We start from the raw sequence: 19,730 nt of genomic DNA, 5'->3' as shown, positions 1-19,730 counted from the left end.
TGAAGTCATTTCTCGTTGCAAACGGCAACCCGCGTCAGATGGGAAGTGAGAAGAATGGGAAGAGACAAACAATAATCCATCCACAGTGGAGTTGTTGTCAGACTTGATTTCCAAGCCAGTCAGTCGTACGTACCTTAGCATTAGTCAAGTCCAGTGGTTGCCAGCTGTGAGATTGAGATTGTCCGTTCTTTTTACAGTCGTCCATTGTGTTCCAGGCAAGTGTTGGCTCGGGGATGCGAACGTGAACCGAGGGGCACGGGCGGAGATGCCTAGACTACAAGGCCAGAAAACCACTTTTGCGGCGTTTTGCCAGCCAATTTATTATTGATGCCTTGACGTGCCCCCCCTGCCCCCCTACCTCGTCGCGCTAAAGTCCACTTTGGCGTTGAGACCCGTGGACGCGTTTCTACGCGAATTGGCACTGCCATAAGTATCTGCAGCACCTCCCGGCATCTTTCTATTCCTTTCTCAACCTCCCACAACCCAAACACTCTTGACGCAACTTCTTCTAGCACCATTACAATTCTAATTCTTGGTGCTCTTGATACCCTCTCTCTCTTCTACAGCAATTCATCTTCGTCTTCTTGCTCTCGAGTGTTCCTACGTCTCCCGCGAGACGACCCAATAACCCCCGTCTCCCATAACCTCACAGCCGAACTCAGGCACCATGTTCGTGAGGAAGCGCGGTATGTACTGCTCAGACGCGTTAAGTGGTCGCTCACGACACTAATTGGACGCAGACGGGCGCCAGGAGCGCGTCCAGTTCGACAAGATCACTGCTAGAGTGTCCAGGCTATGCTATGGCCTCGACATGGACCACGTTGACCCGGTTGCCATCACCCAAAAGGTTATTTCCGGTGTCTACGGTGGTGTCACGACTGTGCAGCTTGATGACTTGGTAAACACTGCTCTCCTCCAACTCTCCCCCCCCGAGTACCGGGTGTTAACAATTTCATGAACAGGCCGCCGAGACTGCCGCATACATGACTGTCACCCACCCCGACTATGCCATCCTCGCTGCCCGCATAGCCGTCTCCAACCTCCACAAGCAGACAAAGAAGCAATGGTCTTCGGTCATTAGCGACCTCTACCACTATGTCAACCCCAGAAACAACAGGGCGTCTCCCATGATTGCCAAGGAGACATACGATGCCGTCATGAGACACAAGGAAGAGCTCGATTCTGCCATTGTCTACGACCGCGACTTCAACTACCAATACTTCGGCTTCAAGACCCTGGAGAGATCATACCTGCTCAAGCTTGATGGCAAGATTGCCGAGAGACCCCAGCACATGATCATGCGTGTTGCAGTCGGCATCTGGGGTGATAACGTCGAGCGCGTCATCGAGACCTACAACCTCATGTCCAGCAAGTTCTTCACCCATGCCTCCCCCACACTCTTCAACGCTGGTACCCCTCAGTGCCAGCTGTCTTCATGCTTCCTCGTCGACATGAAGGAAGACTCTATTGAGGGTATCTACGACACCCTCAAGACCTGCGCCATGATCTCCAAGATGGCTGGTGGCATTGGTCTCAACGCTCACCGTATTCGTGCCACTGGCTCCTATATTGCCGGCACCAACGGCACCTCGAACGGTGTCATTCCCATGCTTCGTGTCTTTAACAACACTGCTCGCTACGTCGACCAGGGTGGCAACAAGCGTCCTGGCGCTTTCGCTATTTACCTTGAGCCGTGGCACGCCGACGTCTTCGAGTTCATGGACTTGCGCAAGAACCATGGCAAGGAGGAGGTCCGTGCCCGTGACCTTTTCCTCGCTCTCTGGATCCCCGATCTGTTCATGAAGAGAGTCGAGAAGAACGCCGACTGGACCCTCATGTGCCCCAATGAGTGCCCTGGCCTGGCTGACTGCTATGGCGAGGAGTTCGAGGCCTTGTACGAGAAGTACGAGCGCGAGGGCAAGGGTCGCAAGACCATCAAGGCCCAGAAGCTTTGGTATGCCATCCTCGAGGCTCAGACCGAGACTGGCAACCCCTTCATGCTTTACAAGGATGCTGCCAACCGCAAGAGCAACCAGAAGAACCTCGGAACTATCCGCAGCTCCAACCTTTGCACTGAGATCATTGAGTACTGCGCACCCGATGAGGTCGCTGTCTGCAACTTGGCTTCCCTTGCTCTGCCCACCTTCGTTGACTACAACGATGGTGTCTACGACTTCCAGAAGCTTCACGAGGTTACTCAGGTCGTTGTTCGCAACTTGAACAAGATCATTGATGTCAACCACTACCCCGTTCCCGAGGCTCGCAACAGCAACATGCGTCACCGCCCCATTGGTCTTGGTGTCCAGGGTCTTGCTGATGCTTTCCTCGCCCTTCGCATGCCTTTCGAGTCTCCTGAGGCCCGTGATCTCAACAAGAAGATCTTCGAGACCATCTACCACGCTGCTCTTACCATGTCTGTTCAGCTGGCCAAGGAGGAGGGCACCTACTCCACGTACGAGGGCTCCCCTATCTCCCAGGGTATCCTCCAGTACGACATGTGGAATGTCAAGCCCTCTGACCTCTGGGATTGGGACTCACTGAAGGAGCAGATCAAGGAGCACGGTGTGCGCAACAGTTTGCTCGTTGCTCCCATGCCTACTGCCTCCACTTCGCAGATCTTGGGCAACAACGAGTGCTTCGAGCCCTACACCTCCAACATCTACCAACGTCGTGTTCTTGCCGGCGAGTTCCAGGTTGTCAACCCCTGGTTGTTGAAGGATCTCGTCGACATGGGCCTGTGGTCCGATGCCATGAAGAACCGTATCATCGCCGAGAACGGTTCTATCCAGAACATCCCCAACATTCCCGCTGAGGTCAAGGCTCTGTACAAGACCGTTTGGGAGATCTCCCAGCGCACCGTTGTTCAGATGGCTGCCGACCGTGGTGCCTTCATCGACCAGTCCCAGTCCCTTAACATCCACATGAAGGACCCGACAATGGGCAAGATCACCAGTATGCACTTCGCCGGCTGGAAGCTTGGTCTCAAGACGGGCATGTACTACCTGCGTACGCAGGCAGCTTCTGCCCCTATTCAGTTCACCGTCGACCAAGAGGCGCTCAAGATCGCTGACGCCGCCGTCGGCAAGGCTCTCAAGAAGCGTGCGCCTCCTCCTGGCCACGTCGCCGCCCCTGTCGTGAACGTCCCTAGACCCATGTACGCAAAGAAGGACTCTTCTTCTGCTCAGGATACTGGCATCCCTACCCCCAGCGTCACCCCTCCTCCTCCCAGAACTGCCCCGGCTCAGAAGCCTGACAACTTCACTGCCGATGTCGCCGAGGGTGACAGTCCTCGCGCGCTTCCCACTGAGCCCGCTGAGACTCTCAAGATTGAGGAGCTGCCCGTCTCCGGCAGCAAGACCCCCGATGCTGAGGACAAGACCGAGGAGAGCAAGGAGAGAGAGTTGGATATCTACTCCGAGGCTGTGCTTGCCTGTAAGTTACCCCACATGAGTCCATTCCCTATGGCACTTACTAACTCCCCTCAAGGCAGTATCGAAAACCCCGAGTCCTGCATCATGTGCAGCGGCTGAAGAACGCTGTAGATGAAGTAGTGATGGATTTGACGGCTGATGACACACGTTGATGGCATATTATGGGGTTCGGGGCATTTTAGTATGGGATCACGTTGGTAATAGTTTTATGTTTCGGGCTCATGGGTGGTATTGGTCATTGACACCCCATTTGTATTTGTTTTGTCGTACAACGCGCTGGGCAAGGCTACCCTTTCTGCTTTCTCGTATGGGCTGCCTACGAGAGGTTCTGGTCTTTAGATGCTCTTCCGCGGCCCAGAGGGCTCGACGGTTCCGATGCTAGGATTTTGACTGTTGCACACAGATCACGGCGTTGGGAAGAAAACTTGGTTTGGTCACAAGTCCTTTCAGCAGTAGTATAATTGTTACTCATACTCGTCAGCTACGCGACTTGCGAACCTGCAATCTAGTGAATTCGCACTCAACAATTGATTCGGCGTTCCCCCAAAGCTTGGCCCATTCCCGATCAGTAGAAGGCGGCCTATACCCCCGCAATGTATAATAAGACAGACAATATGAGCTGACATTGGCCGGACCAGAACTTTCCCTCCCGCAAATGACAAGTTCCGTCTTGTACGTCGGGTTCCTATACGTTGTGCTACCTGAGCTCAGACAAACGCATGCGCGCGGGGAAAACATGCCGGAGCCGATCATGACAACATCAGCCGTGTGTCTGGCCTCTCAGCTGTGCAAGGCTGCCACACACATTCTCTCTCTTACTCTTACTCTTACACTTACACTTACACATGTATGCGTACGTGTACACGTTGGTCCCATGTAATCAAATGGTCATTGGAAGTTGACGAGATGAAGGTCGTGGCCGCAAGGACGGGTCGCATGGGTGCGGATCGTGTAGGCATCAATCGAAGCGAACAAACGGCTTTTGCTCGTCACAAGAGTGATGATACCGTAATGACGGTCCATCGCTATTGTGCTTCCAGTCGAATTGGTTATTCATCCACACACATACGCGGCCCGATGGAATGGGTCGAAGACAGATGGGCGGACACTGATTCGTTCGCGGAGTCGCGCATTGTGTTTTTCTTTCTTTCTCGGACTGAGACCATTCATCTCGTCGATCCTTTGCCGAATGTATATACTCTACTGGGGACAATGATGAAGGCAGAGTGACGAGTTGATGGGGAATTGATCATTGCTATTCCCATTGCAATGGTCTTTCTTGTGAAAACACCAGAGAAAGTCTTCGGCCCTTCCACAAATGTCCGACAATGTCAACAGTTCTCACAAGTAGACTGGCCCTCTCTTCTCAACTACCTACACAGCAGCAGATGCACACGTGTGCCAGAAAACAAGCGGCAATTCCTACGGCCATCGGCTGAGAATCTCGGACCTTGGCCATGTTGCAATTCTCGTGATATTTGCCCTCACGGCACCGTGGTGCTGCTCTTGGCGGCGTCGCAGTTTTGCTATTTCTTGTTTGTTTCACACTATTCTCGGCTACCCGCGTCATGCCACTCGACGGACAACACAACGTTCACGCCCTTCTACATGACACGAGAAAGGGGCGGGGGCGGCTGTCTGCCTATGTAGGTGACCTGGTGATTGAAGACCTATATATTCGAGGAGGTGTTTGGATGGAAGGGCACGGATGGTACGCGTTTCGCGAGGCAGGCATTTGAGGGGGAACGCACCGATCACTGCATGGATTGTCAGTGGTTCACGAGTCGGCAGGGATGTCACGTTCTCTTGTTCCGCGTTGCACATTCGCTTCCAGGAGAGCAAAGTCCGGATGACAGGGGCTTTGATGGAATCCAATTGCGATTTCCAGCACCGATACGCAGGATCTGCAAAAGGCACTGACTTTTTTCTGATAGATCGAGAAGGACACTCGGTCAAGATCACCGGGCGAGGCCGTGACGCCTCTTTGAGAGTCCGTCAAGTGGGTGGCTGGTGTAGTTCGACTGTTCGGGCCGTCGTCAGGTGAGTCGCGGCGATAAGGTATTTTGTGGATCGGCCATCGAAGAGTAATACGTCAGAAGCTTTTCTCATCGTGGCTCCAGAAAGCGGCCGGTCCAGCAATAGCGCGACAAGGACGTGTTCAACCTTGAGGGCCGACTTTCCGGTTGACCGATCTCAAGCTCTCAACGCATCCTTGGTCGACCTAATCTGATTGCGATGCGCGCAGACCAGCGTGAAATCTTGGTGCTTCATCTCTAATGTCTCGGAACGTCTACCACGAGATTGCTACCCCCGTCCTGTCTCTCGACGCGACCTCCCCTCCCCGCAGCGGTTGGCTAGAAGCAGAGATTTGCTTGTTTCTCTCCTCAAGGTCAAGTACTGTGGCCCGTGGGTGGCCTAGCGTGGAAAGTTGGAAAAAGCTCATCGAGTAAGGGGGGCTGCCTCTGGATGCGGGACCAACCCTTGGCAAGCTGAGGGATGGGTCCAGTGCCGACAAGATTCGCCCAAGGGCCTTGGCAACGACCAGCCCCTGGCGTGGGCCAGGGCGGGAGCGTAACGTTGGGGAAGCGAATGGCGGTGTTGGTGGGACGGGGACCTGACGGGTGTGCCGACGCTGAAAGGGCGATGCAGAGCGATGCAGAGCTGGTCTCGAGGCTACTGCGTAGAAGGGTACTGATCTCCAGGTCCCACCACGCCGCCGACGCTCTATTGAGAGGTAGTGTGGTGCAAAGTGTGGAAGCTGGCGGTCACCATGACAATAGACATGTTGGTCGTTTTCGTTGGCAGAAGAGCTTGCTTTGGGAGTTCAATATGCGCTCCAACGTCAGACGAGACAATTCTTGTCATTGTCAGAGGAAAACAGCAACACGCTCTATGAGCTATAGTTTAGTTCACGATGAGTTCTGGCACAAAAGGGAAGCAATTGAGTGTCTCGTGGCATCCGGCGCAAAAGCATGAACAAATGAATGATGGAGAAAGAAAGTGTGGGAGAAGTCGTTGGTATGTGGGAATTGACTCTGAATCCCCGAACCCCCAGGCATAAGGTAGGAAGCTCAACCCCTGTCTCCTTCCCTCCTCGTCCTTTCCCTTTTTGCCGAACCTGCCCAATCAAATATCCGAGTACACAGAGTGGAGCGCCACGGCGCCACAACAGAGGGCTCCCGGGGGTCATTGGCGAATCGGACGCGTCGACGTGCATTCGATTGACCTCATCCCGCTTGGTACTGCGATAGCCACGCAACCACGTCCGCCCCAGACCTTGCCAGCTAGCACTTTTTTTTTCCTTGTTTCCAGCCGTGAGTGACTGCAACTCCCCCCGTCAGTCACTAATGGCCCGGCGGGATCTGTCTGCCCACGATGATTTTTCTTCTGCTGTCAACCTTCGTCACTAACGGTCAATGTAGAAGCTATCATGCTGCCGACTTCCGGCTGCCTCTTTCTAGCATGACGAGAGGCCAAGCGTCGGGCGGTGTACTCCTCCCAAATCAAGGCCATCATGATGCAAGATGACCGAAGTCAGCTTCACGTGGCAGATGCAGACTACGATTGCTTGCGCGTCGCACATGTATCCGTACTGTACCTTACAGTGAGGTAGATGCGAGCTTCTCCGGCTACCTCCCAGCTTCCTCGCTTATGGGGGCCCCGGAGTTTGTTTCGAGCTTTCCACCCCGAGTCCCTGTTTCCTGTTCCTCATTTCTGGCCCCAGAAGCTTGATTGTCGCATTGAGAAACAGACCTTGCCTCCTGCCTCGTTAGTGCTGCAAAAAGCAGGTTGGCATGGGTATCTTGGGAGGCAGGGTTCGAATTCAGCAAACAAACCCCCTTCCCATGTCTCGCAGTTCGCTTGAATTGTGAACCCAGGCTTCCGATAAGGAAAGAGGTAGCGGTAGAGCCTCCCATCATCCATGGACCCATACTGTGGTGATGTAGATAGAGGTTCTGGTTGCTGGGCACGGTTCCAACGGGAAGGTGTTTTTTTTTTTTCTTGACATCGCATCCGTTGCCTTAGCCTGCAGGTTCGCACGTCCCCCAGCCTTCTTGCCTTAGTTTGGCAGTGTTTGACAGCGTTGCAGCGGAAGGGATGGAGTCAAAGGTGCGTCAGAGCTCAGGTCGAACGATACCACATGGCACTAGGTCGTTTCTTTACTTACTGGAACCTGAGAGCTTGGGACGGGGGTTAAATCTCCCGACTGAGGGGAGGTGAGGTACGGACTCTGTATTCGTAGACGCTTGCAGGCGGCAGGAGGGTTACATCAAGCATATCCTGGTTAACATCGCATTTCAACCCCGAAAGTAGGTCGCATCTCTCATCTCGTTGCGAGATCTAGCCCGCGCTGGCCCCCAAGATTGGTCTCTTGGGATATTACAATTTACTCGAGGGGCACTTTGCCGGGAGCCAATTTCACTCTTCAGGCTGTTTGCGCGCGACTCGCTGTTCACAAAGAGAATTCAGCTTGCCTCCTGACAAGAGCATGCAAGCGTGGTCGGTCTTAGCTGAGATTCCAGCCACCGGGCCGACAACTTTCGGGTCTCGGTAAGCCCAAGAGGATCAAGATGCAGCTTTGGGTTTGTGGCTTAGGATCCAAGCAGGGTTTTTTCTTGTGTTGACTTTTGGTGCTGGAGTTGCCGGCGACGGGCGTGGAGCAACGAGAGAGCTTCCATTGCTTGGGGCCGAGCTTGAGCTTCGAACACCAACCTGGCGCCACTTTTGCTGCAGTACTAACCTGGAAGATAGATGAATTCCACATCAGATACCCACATCGACTTGACCATCTTAGCTCCGGGTGGCTTCTCATTTGCTGGCTAGCGGCATGTCAACGTCAGGACAAGCGTGAGAGGCAAAGCCGACTAAAGTTGGGGCAGCCGAAATGACATGGTTCTCCAAAAATCCGGGTATCAAACAATCCAACGTTGATCGACGGGAAAGCCCACCTCGCAGTTCACCGCAGATGCTCTGCATGCTAAGGCCGGGTTCCCGTCGGCCAGGCCAAGTTAAGGTACCTTGTCCAATGGTTCGAAAATCGAATAGGTGGTGGCTAGGAAATAAGGCCTGCCCATGAATTCAGGTCTACAGGGTAAGGTAGGTAGCGACGTAGCCAAGTATTCGTACCTTAGGTAAGGTAGGAAGGCACGGCACCGGGTTCGTACGTCGTGCCCAACTGCCATCCCGCACCTTCTTCTCCCGATTGACTTATAAACGGGAAGGCACTCCCTTTACCTTCCGCGTTCCTGCCCTCTGTCCTTCAATTAAGGTACTCTACTCTAATACTCAGCGCTCCACGTGACATTCCAATTGTTTACCTACCTACGGCACTCTCGAATAATATCTCCCCCAGCCCATCCACCGAGACACCTCACCTCAGCTCGCCTCACCTCGAGTAACAACAAACTTCTCTCCACCAACACTCTTCCATCGTCAACTCACACAATCACACACTTTCGCTCCACCACTGCGAAATACTCACAAGCACGCTTCCAACAGCCTCGACAACCTTGACATCAATATCAATCGTAGGTAAGTTGATATATCCCCGATATCTCTGATATCACGAGTCTTCATTTTCTTCTTTTTGCGCTGGCTTCACTTTCTCCTACTCCCCTGCCACAAGCTGCTTGCTTCAGATTTCCACCTTTGCCTGTTCAGTTCTTCAAGTACACGAAAAACGGAACATCAACATTTCACTGTCAGTTTGTTTACTCGTCTTGTGCGACCTTGGACCTGCCTCGGTCTTTCCCCAGTTACACCACACCTTCCCCCAGGCGCAGCTTCCCAAATTTGCGTAACACTCATTTCCTTCACCACCTGCCGCTCACCGTCTCGTGGCCTTCCTTTTCCCCTTCCACCCACCCACAAAGTTGTCTCTCCTCCCTCTTCACCACACCACCTTTTTCGTTCTTCACCATCGCAAACAATCTTTTAGCCTTTCTTTCCAAGCCCACGCACGCTCTTTGTCGCCAGGTAATTTTGTTCATTGACTGCTTTTGCGGATTACCTCTCCTCACGGTTATCTTATTTTTGTTCTGGTTCGATTGCGAAAATCCGAGCTCTGCTAATATTCCACCTCCAGGTCCTTCATTGCCGACTTTGTTCTCGCAAACGACTCACTCTTCAGTCTTACAGAACCCATCAACAATCATTCACAATGAAGTCTTCCATCATCCTCGGTGCTGGCCTTCTTTCTGGTGCCATGGCTCAGGGCGCCTGTGGCGTAAGTAAATTTCCTCCCTCAGCTGTGAACATGGATAATCCAGTCACATGGACTTTCCATTCTCAGATGCTCATTCTTCACCGTCTTGAAGCATACGTGATTCTAACTCGATCAACAGACTGGCTGTATCTCCGCCATGCAGGGTCTCGCCTCTGACCTGGGCTGCACCGCTGGCGACAACGCCTGCCTCTGCCGCAACCCCAACTTCGCCTATGGCATTCGCGACTGCTCTTTCCAGAGCTGCGCTCAGTCTTCTGACGCTGAGGCCGCTGTCGCCTCTGGTATTGAGCTCTGCCGCCGTAAGTTCTGCTCTTCCCGGCAATGTCAAGCTTGATGTGAACCCACTAACAACTATATCAGAGGCCGGTGTCGTTGTCACCGTCATCCCTGGTGCCACTGTCACTCAGCCTACTGGCACCGTTACTGCCACCGCTGTTCCGGTCGTTTCCTCGATCTTCTCTGAGATCACCTCTGGTGGCAGCACTCTCACCACTCTCCTTGGTGTTACCACCCTCACCGGTGCTGCCTCTGGTGGCGGCGAGTCTGCGACCCCTAGCCCGGTTTCCACATCCACCTTCACCACTGTCATTACCAGCGGCGAGTCCACCATCACTTCCACTGGCGAGACCACCCTCTTCGGTGTTGGCGGTGTCCCCGGTGCCACCTCCCTTCCCCAGACCGCTGTCACTACCGAGCCTATTGTTAGCACCATCACCTCTGATGGCAGTGTCATCACCTCCACCATCGGCTCGACCACTGTCCTTTCCTCCCTCACTGGAGGCGAGGCTTCCAGCGCTCTCTCCAGCCAGGCTAGCGAGGCTACTGGTGCCACCACCACCACTGGCGGCTCCTCTGGCTCTGCTTCCGGTTCTGCCACTGGCACCGCTGCCAGCTCCAGCTCCAGCGGCCTTGTAAGTTCCTGACTACCTGTCTACCTTACTCTACACACAAAACTAACATCTTTCTCTAGGCCAAGCAGACTGCTGTCCCGGTTGCCGGCTTCCTGGCTGCCGCTGGCTTTGCCGCCATGTTCATCTAAGCGCCTTTCGCTCAGATGACGATGTACTTGCTTTTCTAAGTTGCGGTAAATACCCGTCTGGACCCATAATCTTGGTTTCGACATCCGGATTCATCCTCGCCTTCTACCAATTTCGACTTGACACGACACGGTTGTGACGGGCTCATTTTAGTGAAATGGACAGGGAAGATGAGGTGTGGAACAAGGACGATTCGGAATTTTTCTGGAGGGTCAATCAGGCACAACGAGTTCTGGGCTGTCGATTTTCGGACGGCAATTAACAATGGTTTGATGATACAAATGGCTTTACACAAGGGACGTAATGACTTGACGGACTGATATCCAATGTGGTTTTGGTGGCCATCATAGGCACATCGTAGGCATTTGGCCGTAAAATGGTGGTGGTGAGGTAGTTGGGGGCAACGTCTGTCCAAAAGTAGTAACACATTTTTCCGCCATTCTGTTGAAATCAACAAGTGATGATGCATGGCGCCTTCGTGATATTGGTTACGCCTGGCTATAGTGACTTGATGTTTACGATGTCGCGATCCATACTATGATATCTCTGGGAAATCAAGGATCCCCCCCCTCCCCCCTGCAGAAGTCTGTCACGTCTTCCCAAAATATTTATGCTTATACCATGGGAACAGTATTTAATAGTGCCGCAAGTATATTGTTTGTTGCACGTCATTGATATACAAAGGCCGTATGCAGGGCCTTGAGGGTATCATGGTCTTCTACGTATAAGGTGATATTGTACAATGGTCCATCTCACGCCGCTCTCTTCTTCAACAGTGCCAACTTGGCAGCGAGGCTGGCGCTGACCCCTTCGTCGCTCTCCGAATCCGATGAGCCGGAGCTACTCGTCGTGCTGTCGTCTTCTTCCTCGCCCAGACTTTGCTCGGCAATGATCTGGTCGATGGCGGCCGCGAACCTATCAACGTCGGCGTCGGCAAGATCACCACCACTGTCGTCCCCGTCACTCGGCAGCTCGCCATCTTCCAGGTTCTTGCGAGGTCTCTTGGCCTTGCCGCCGCCGCCGTCTGCCCTTCTACCGTTGCTCTCGTGCTTCCGTTTGGGAATGAGGCGCATCGGCTTCGGTTCCGGCAGTAAGGTCGCCGGTAGGCCCGCTCCAGCTTCAACTACGTAGATTGTAGGGAACTCCGGCACCGTCATGTCGCGCAGGGCCTCGCCGAGGGGCGTCGTTGCCTCTACGGGGTGGACGACCGTCTTGCCAGTGGCTGCCGTCGCCAAGGAGGTCGTACCCGCGACGTAGAACCTGTACCTCGTCTTTTGCGCCTCTTCCTCCTCCGTTGTGCCCGTGAATGGCTGGACGCCGGTGTGAGAAGCCCAGGTACTGCGCGGAGTGGACTGCATGAAGAATCGGCCGGGGTGCCAGGCTCCCGTCTCCGTGTCTTGGGCCGTGGCGATGGACTGGCCTGGTTTGTGTTGGTTCTTGCGGCGCTTCTTGTTTCGGCCGGGGCCGCCGATTTGAATATTGGCTTCCTGAGTCTCGTCGTCGTCGTCGTCTGGTGGCTGCTGGCGTTGCTGTTCCTTTCTGGCCTGCTCGTCGTGGAACGATTTCTGCCCCGTGACGAAGGCCTTGTAGAGCGGCATGTCGTCAAGCGCCTTGGCTAGTACCCTCTTTGTCGTTGCTGTACTGGTGTTCCCCACGCTCTTCTGCTGTTGTGATGGTGCCTTTGTGTCTGTGGACGAAGTGAGAAGCCATTCAACCTGCCAATTGATTCTGCCAGAGGCTTTGCTGAAGTTGGTCCCGTTCTCCTTCTGTCTGACCATTCCCACCGGCGCACGCTTCAGCAGGATCCCAAACGTAGCCAACCTCTTCTTAAAGGGTATGCTGGAGAGCGCCTCATACCGCGCGCCTCCTGGGCCGCTATCCCCCCGCAGGACCTCGGTGACCATGACTCTCTTCTTGCGCCCATCGCGGCCCGTCTTCCATTGCACGCTGCGCACCTCGACCGGCCGCAGGTCCTCGGGTTTCAGGAGGTGCCGCTCCTCGACGATCTCCTTTTCGGAGCGCTGGACGGCGCGCTCGATGCCCGAAAGAAAGTTGAAGTCGTGGTCGACGCCCGCGGCGGTCTTTAGCTTCGAGGGCGGGATGTAGGCCGTCGCGTCGCGGATGCCGTTACACTGGGACCAGGACTTGTGGCGCTTCGTGCAGGTCAGGGAGCAGGTTTGGAGGGTGCATCGTGGGCACTTGTATTTGGGGGGCTCGATGTGGCAGATGGCGCAAAGGCTTGTGAGGAGGGGGTCGGCCATGGCCGCTTTCGTGTGCGTGTTTGCGGTTGTGGAAATGGACAATAGATAACAGAGGAAATCAAGAATTGAACTAATACACTAGAAAGTGTGGAGTTATAGCTCAATTGCTATCTAGAAGGTCGTGACGGGTTTGTAATGCCGAAGAGGACGACGAGACCCAGTACGCATACTCCGTCCAGGAACTTTTTCTGTTATCGCTAGCTTATCGCTAGCTTAGCGATGTTGGAGAATCTGCATCCACCTACCTAGACGTCACAACGCCGGCGAAATACATCTTCCGGCGCCGCTGCACCAAGACCCAATGTCCTGCATCAAGACATTTCAATAGAGTCAGGGTTCGCCAGTACTCAGAACTCTTGAGACTTAGATATTATAGAGTAACCCTTTTTGTCCCAGCTGGCCGTATTTGCGAGAAACAGCTTACGTCGAATGGGAGTGCTGCCATGTCTCCAAAGCAGTTGGCGCGACTTGCACAACTGTGAAGTTGCCTGACGAAGCCCAGTCTTGATTGACAGGGCCGGAATAAGTCTGAGACCATAGCCAGTATCTCTGCCATTTTCTTGCTATTCTTTTGGGAGTGATCATTGGAGTTGGCTTGTACAGGTGCTTGGCGGTGCTGGATCGGCATGACTCTACTATAGTCAGTTGGCTGAACTCGTGAACGCCATCACATTTTCCCAAGTCATCACGTTCCGAATGATCCGTCACATCATGTGACGCATTGATGTGCTGAATAGTAGGGGCCTTTTAAAGATCCGTTATCTGATCCGTCATTCTTCAACGCCTTCTAGGCGAACACACTGTTACGGCCTCAATGTCTCTGACTTAGATCATCAGTGTGGATATAACATCAAACTAGTCTCCTGAGCACTTCAAAGCGACATATCAGTCGCAGTCAGTCTTTCCAAGGTCTTCTGTGTTTCACATCATTGTGAGTTCGTTGCTAGTAATCGCAGTACCAGCGTAGCGCGACCGGATACCGTCTGGGTCGATGTGAGCAAGACGGATCCTTTAAGTACGTGCAAGCCGACATATATCTCCAAGGATCACTCAGACGAGGGCTTCAGCAGGATGAGGGAGCTAAACATTCTTATTTGAAATTGCGATAATATCGAAACTCACATATTTCGCCGCTGTCGTACCCTTCAGCCCGGAAAGACACCCACGCCCTTCGGCTTTGGAATTAGGTCGTGATATATATTGAGTCACAGGAAAATGTATACCTGTCAGATCACTAGGTAATCAAGTCCAGTACACTCTTTGACATCACGCACATGTTCATACTTGAAACGGTAGTTTCCTTCAACTCTCGCTGGATTCGGATTGTGGGTACTAGATAATAAGGAGGGACATGAACTGAACTAAGCAGAAGGCTCCACCCATGGGATACAAATGATATAAAAATCGTGATAACATCCAATCCGGACACCAGCGAGCCCTGTTCAGCTTTCACAGGCAGAAAAAAAAAAAAAGGCAAGACATTCGTCTCTGGAGAAAGACAGAAATATGAAAATTGCAAACGCCGGACAAAACGAAATTTTGTCCACGACCACACAAGTGCAAAAAGGTATCAGGTAAAAAGGTGTATGCACAATGTCGGTAAATCGTCATCCCCATCGACCAAAGAGAGGGAAAGTAAATTCTCCTTAGCCGCTTATTACTCCAAATGGAGTATACCGAAACCGCCAAAGACAATTCTTCAGCGGGTACCGCCAAGAGCGCTGATGCGCGCTCCAGACGGACGGTGGATCAGGCTGTCGGTGTGCTTGCCGACGGTCTGCTGAGGCATCGTCTCGGACTCGCTGCGATCCTCCTCGAAGTCCTCATCATCCTCAACAATCTTGGTAGGGATTTCCTGATGGATCATGTACTGCTGACTTGAGCGCTCGGGAGTTGCAGCGCTGGAAGCGAAGGACATCGCTGTGCTGCTCCGGTTGGGAACCAGGTCCGGGGTGGGGGGGATGCTGGATATCCGACCAGAAGCAGGGTGAAGGAGGCTATCTTCGCCCATGTCGGATGTTGCGTTTGACTGAGTCTCGTGACCGTCATCGCTGTGGGTGGCGGAGAGGTTGCTGCGACGGCGCTGGGCGCGAAGGCGAGCCGCGCTGGCAGAGCGCTCATCAAAGTCGGCGTCTTGGGCCAACTGCAGGCCCTCAACGGCAGCCTGGCATTGCTCGGCAATATTTCTGATAATGTGCGCGATGGCATCAGTCTTGTCCTTGAGGTGGCGGTCGGCAACATCCTTGAAGCTCGAAGTGGAGAGCCTCTTGTTCGCCTCAGCGGCAGCAGAGAGGAGGCGGGCTTGGTTGACGTCGGCTTCTCTGGGAGTGATGCCATCCTCACCCATCTCTGGCTCGAAGCCTTCCTCAATTTCGTGCGCCAAGTCATCGGGCTTGGTCAAAGATTGCACCAGATGCTCCATGTGATGGCTCTGGCCGCCGATCAAGCTGCGCAGATGCAGCACAACACGACGAGCCTCGTCACGCTGTCTGAGGATGGTGACGTTGGTGTGCTGAAGAGCAGCAAGCTCCTTCTTGTTGCGCTTACGCTCGCGCTCGAGTTCCTCGGCGATCTCCTGCTGGAGGACCAATGCTTCGAGAGCGTCATCACGCTGCTTCTCAGTAGCACCGAGACGGACATTGAGACGACCGTTGTCATCCTTCTGCTGATCAATGAGACCTGCAAGGCGTCTGTTCTCTCTCTTGTGTGTTTCGATCTTGGCCTTGAGATCCTGGGTCTCCTTGGTGAGCTGTTCAGCAAATGCCTGGAACTTGAGGAACTGCTGCTTCCAGCTCTCCAGCTCCTCATTGAGGTAGTTGTTGCGTTTTGTGACCTTGTTGAGCTCGGTATCCATGCGGCCCTTCAGGTTGATGAAGTCCTGCCAAGCCTCGAGAGCATCACGGGAGTACTGGTTTCTCTCGCGGACAATTTCGTTGAGATGTCTCATTGAGACCTTGGTCATCAAGGGCTTCTTGACGGAGCCACCAAAGACAGCCTTGATGCCCGTGTTGCGGCCCATCTTCTCGCAGACATGATCCATGACGGCCATAACGGTGTCCTGGTTCCACCATTCGGGATCTTGGATGGACTCCACTTCTCCACGCATAACAATGATCTGGCCGGCGGGGACGAGCTTTCCGCCACCGTAGGCGGAGCGAAGATGAGGGGGAACGCCGGAGGGAGTCACATCTCCGTTGAGAGACTGTGTCAGGCGGGTGACGAACTTGTTACGCTGGCTGGGGTTGAGTGCGGTCGGGGGGCTCGAAGTAAGAACGAAGTTGCGGTCGAGGTCGACAACCAGCGCATCCGTTGGCGCGGTGAACAAAGAGCGGCACTCGGCCGTGACACCGAGGATGTATGGACCGGGCTCCTGGACTAAATCCTTGGCATGACGAGCATGCACAACCGGGACATAGAGGCCACTCCATTCGTAGACTCGAACGCAGTATCTGACAGTCTCTGCAGCCATGGTGAGCATGGCCGGGTAATGACTGACAAAGATGATGCGACGAGTTGGTGAAATAGCGGCCTCAACGACACCCACAATGTTGGGAATGGACAGGCAGCAGAATAGTGGCCACATGGCGAAGTTCTGGAAGCCAGTAGGCGACGATGGGAATTGGTAGCAAAGAGCATAATCTTTCATGTCGATGCGAACCAAGTCATTGAGTCTCGGAGCCGGGAAGCTGAGAATGCGCGAGACCTCCTCGGCATGGAACAAGTTGGTAGCCTTGTTCCAGTGGATCCACATGCCTCGCAAGTAGTCTCCAAGAAGGTTGTACAGCGGGTACCGAGACAGGAATGACAAGCAGTAGGGAATCCAGTAAGTCTCATCGGGGTTGTCGTAATAGTCTGGTTCAGTTCTTTTGCGCAGATCCCGAATTGTCTCGGCCCTCTTCTCGTCGGCTCGCGACCATACGCGAAGACAAATTCCATACAAAGTGTGGGACGAGTCTTGCTGCAGAACGAAGGCATGGTGGACGCAGTGAGGCTGGCTGCGGCCAGTGCAGATCTCAACGTCGTGGGGAAAGCAAGCCTGTGGTAAAATGTCAGCCACTCAAACTCGGGGACAAAACGTATGGCAAACGGCCACTAACCCGCATGGCAGCGTGCAACGATCTGGCGATCTCGTTGTCTTGCTCCAACCTCGGGCTGCTTCCAAGAATCTCGGGCAGCCAGAATTGACCAACAGCGCCCTTCATGTGGCCAATCTTGCCCTGTGCAGGGGCTGGAGCCTTGACCCATTGCGAAGGTTCTCTGCCAACACCGCATACCATGTAGGCGTGAGTAAGCGTCTTTGGGGTGCGCTGCTGGGGCTTCGCATTCATGGTCGAGGGAATCGGCTGGGTGATGCGCGAGTGAAGGGAGGAAGTACGGCTCGGGATGATGAGGTTGTTGTCTCCCTGATCACGGGTGGTAGGTCGACCATCGCGGTCGCCGGTCCGGGGCCGGGTGAAGGACGAGTGTGCGTTCAGCGAAGGCGCCATTTCGTCGGTGATTAGTCGTCGTTAAGGAAGAAAAGTTAAGTTGAAGTTATATAGGTGGGCGTGAGAGCGAAGGAGAAGGTGACGAGGTGGTTGATGATCCGGGCCACACACGAGCTGACCAGCGTGTCGAAGGAAAGGGGCCTAGCTTGATTGGATGAATCAAAAGACGGCAAGGAAGCTATCCAGAGAGCAAGCTCTCGTCAAGGAGTCGTCGGTCGAAGGAGTTGCTCAAAAAGGCGCCATTCGAAGGAGCCTCAAGGAGCAACTTGAACTGTCTGGTCTGGTTGAGCGAAAGTTGAGGCTCTAGCACAGACTGGTTGATTGACTGACTGACTGCTCGGTGACAGGTGGGGAGAGAAGAAACGAGAAAGGAGAGAGGGAGGAAGGGGAAGAAATCGGAGACGAGGCAAGAAGAGGCAGTTCCAGCTGAGGTAAAAGGGGAGAGTGGTGTCCAGGGGGGGTGTTTGAATAGGAGGACTGGGAGGAGGAAGAAGTGAGGGCGAAGGAGAGGGTGTGTGGGAGAAACAAGAGGCAGATGGCGAGAAAACGAGGGTGTGCCACTGGCGGGCGAGCTAAGATGAAGCGAAAGGGGGACCAAGCACCCGACGCGAAGCTGGAAAGGGAAGTGTACGGTCGAGCAGCAGCAGCAGTACGGAGTACCTACCTTAGTGTAAAGGCAGGCACAGGCACGGCAGGTCAGAGGACAAACTGTGTGGCCGTGTGTGCGTACGGCGGGGAGCAGACAGAGAATGGAAGAGATGGGCAGAGACAGGGGCGAGGACAGAAACACGGGCGGACAGGCCAAGAGATGCAGCAGCGACTCTCCATTGAGAGCAACAGACCGGGGGACGGGGAATTAAGGTCTGCAGCCAACGTGCAGCAGCGTACGCAGTAGTCAGGTTCCTGGATGCAGGTTCCAATGATGTACCTTGGCCGGTATTCTTAGCGCATCTCGAGGCAGGGCAGCGTGGGCAGATACCTTGCCACGCCGAGTCCTTTGGGAGCTCAATACAACCAACCGCAGATTTTGACAAGTACCTCCTTACTCCGTAGGTATCTTACAGTAGAAACCACCGGGAACCAACTCAGCAAGGAAGCCTAAGGGAACAGTGATAGTGCCAGCCTGAGTGAGTTGCCTGCCAGGAGCTGAAGTCACGGCTACCTTACTGCGGAGGTACCTACCTTACTGTGTAGACGGGGTGATCAGGAAGCACTGTGAGGGGAGAGAAGCACGGAGAACAGCCGTTCGCAGGTACAGGCGGGACACAGATGGGGCAGAGGACGGGTGTGCAAGGGGGCATGCAGCGCAGTGTTGCGGTACCACTGTTCGACAGAGGACAAGGTGAGGTGGGGTTCAGGAACACGCGGACAGGGGCCACACCATTTGCTCAACTTTCCTGGAAGGAAGGCTCCAACTTGATATCTGCAAGGTACACACCAAGTACCGCCCGATATACATACTCTGAGGGCTGTTACTGCTGACGTTGGGAACAAGAGGGGCATTGTGATGGGCACGCCAACCACACGCCATTCTTGTACATAGTAAGGAGACGGCAGCTTCACGGGTCGTCAAGTTGAAGTTGCTCCATGGCGGCGTGGCTCTGGCAATGGGGACTGTTCCGGGGGTTTGACTCTTGCAGTTGCTGCTGTTACATTTCGGGCTGGAGGCGGGCATGCCATGATACTCTTCCTTACGGCACCTTGGGCTCCTTATGTTTGGAATTGGACAGCGCTACCTGGCTCGCCTTACTCGCACTCGCGCTATTCGTGATCCAAGGTACAGACAGATGCGCAGGACGGCTGTAAGATTGTATCGAGGTCGGTAGAGGATGACAAGTGAAGCCGATATCTGCCCAAGCTAAGAACCATTTCAAAAACGTCAGACAATAAGAATTGAGGACCCTGACGTGGAAACCGTTTCTCTCTCTTTCTTTACTTTCCTTTGTGTACTGAGACATTACTCCGTACCAGCTCCGCTATGCGCCGCGACGAGGAAACGAACCAGTCCAGTCGATCGACAAAAGCCAAGCAAGTCCAGTTAGGGCTTCCAATAGCTTATTCGGCTCCCAAATCCCGATTCTCGCTGAAAACGTGACATTAACCTCGATATGAAGGTGGCAAACGCGACACATGGCAGCTGGAACAGGGGAAAGCAAGACGAACCCATCCCATTAGTACTTACCAACCAAGCCCCAAAAGAGCCAAGCGTGATTCGGGCATCTCAGACAGAAGAACCGTTGGAACGAGCGGTTAAAGGAAGACAATAAAAGACAAAACGAAACAAAGCC

The 19,730-nt window shown here is 53.9% G+C and overlaps 4 protein-coding genes across 4 annotated transcripts; 2 read left to right on the top strand and 2 right to left on the bottom strand.

The window, feature by feature from the left end:
• Positions 1-231: 231 nt before the first annotated feature.
• Positions 232-3,708, top strand: HER10_EVM0011897 (ribonucleotide reductase). The gene is made up of 4 exons (XM_035481310.1): positions 232-686; positions 741-898; positions 963-3,432; positions 3,487-3,708. The coding sequence occupies exons 1-4, from the start codon at positions 668-670 to the stop codon at positions 3,528-3,530; spliced, it is 2,691 nt and encodes an 896-aa protein (XP_035330149.1). The 5' UTR covers positions 232-667; the 3' UTR covers positions 3,531-3,708.
• A 4,840-nt stretch (positions 3,709-8,548) lies between these two features.
• On the top strand, positions 8,549-11,133 carry HER10_EVM0000263 (CFEM domain-containing protein). The gene is made up of 4 exons (XM_035482826.1): positions 8,549-9,657; positions 9,776-9,956; positions 10,018-10,568; positions 10,628-11,133. The coding sequence occupies exons 1-4, from the start codon at positions 9,592-9,594 to the stop codon at positions 10,694-10,696; spliced, it is 867 nt and encodes a 288-aa protein (XP_035328739.1). The 5' UTR covers positions 8,549-9,591; the 3' UTR covers positions 10,697-11,133.
• A 313-nt stretch (positions 11,134-11,446) lies between these two features.
• HER10_EVM0012910 (HIT zinc finger) lies at positions 11,447-12,955 on the bottom strand (the record flags this gene model as incomplete). The annotated part of the gene is made up of 1 exon (XM_035482288.1): positions 11,447-12,955. The coding sequence occupies one exon, from the start codon at positions 12,953-12,955 to the stop codon at positions 11,447-11,449; it is 1,509 nt and encodes a 502-aa protein (XP_035330259.1).
• A 1,130-nt stretch (positions 12,956-14,085) lies between these two features.
• HER10_EVM0009418 (DENN domain-containing protein) lies at positions 14,086-18,240 on the bottom strand. The gene is made up of 2 exons (XM_035478906.1): positions 17,053-18,240; positions 14,086-16,991 (listed from the first exon to the last, which is right to left on the bottom strand). Exons 1-2 carry the CDS (start codon positions 17,440-17,442, stop codon positions 14,655-14,657), a joined length of 2,727 nt encoding a protein of 908 aa, XP_035329856.1. The 5' UTR covers positions 17,443-18,240; the 3' UTR covers positions 14,086-14,654.
• Positions 18,241-19,730: the final 1,490 nt, after the last annotated feature.

This window comes from Colletotrichum scovillei (genome assembly GCF_011075155.1).
Source record: "Colletotrichum scovillei strain TJNH1 chromosome Unknown Contig00009, whole genome shotgun sequence".
Taxonomy (NCBI): Eukaryota; Fungi; Ascomycota; class Sordariomycetes; order Glomerellales; family Glomerellaceae; genus Colletotrichum; species Colletotrichum scovillei.
The sequence above is the reverse complement of the archived record's forward strand: the minus strand, read 5'-3'. Positions and strand labels throughout refer to the sequence as shown.

Coding starts and splice junctions, on each gene's coding strand:
- HER10_EVM0000263 (XM_035482826.1), top strand. CDS start 9,592: ATGAAGTCTTCCATCATCCTCGGTGCTGGCCTTCTTTCTGGTGCCATG. Junction 9,658..9,775: donor TGGCTCAGGGCGCCTGTGGC/GTAAGTAAATTT, acceptor CTCGATCAACAG/ACTGGCTGTATCTCCGCCAT. Junction 10,569..10,627: donor GCTCCAGCTCCAGCGGCCTT/GTAAGTTCCTGA, acceptor ATCTTTCTCTAG/GCCAAGCAGACTGCTGTCCC.
- HER10_EVM0011897 (XM_035481310.1), top strand. Junction 899..962: donor CTGTGCAGCTTGATGACTTG/GTAAACACTGCT, acceptor TTTCATGAACAG/GCCGCCGAGACTGCCGCATA. Junction 3,433..3,486: donor CTCCGAGGCTGTGCTTGCCT/GTAAGTTACCCC, acceptor ACTCCCCTCAAG/GCAGTATCGAAAACCCCGAG.
- HER10_EVM0009418 (XM_035478906.1), bottom strand. CDS start 17,442: ATGGCGCCTTCGCTGAACGCACACTCGTCCTTCACCCGGCCCCGGACC. Junction 16,992..17,052: donor CGTTGCACGCTGCCATGCGG/GTTAGTGGCCGT, acceptor ATTTTACCACAG/GCTTGCTTTCCCCACGACGT.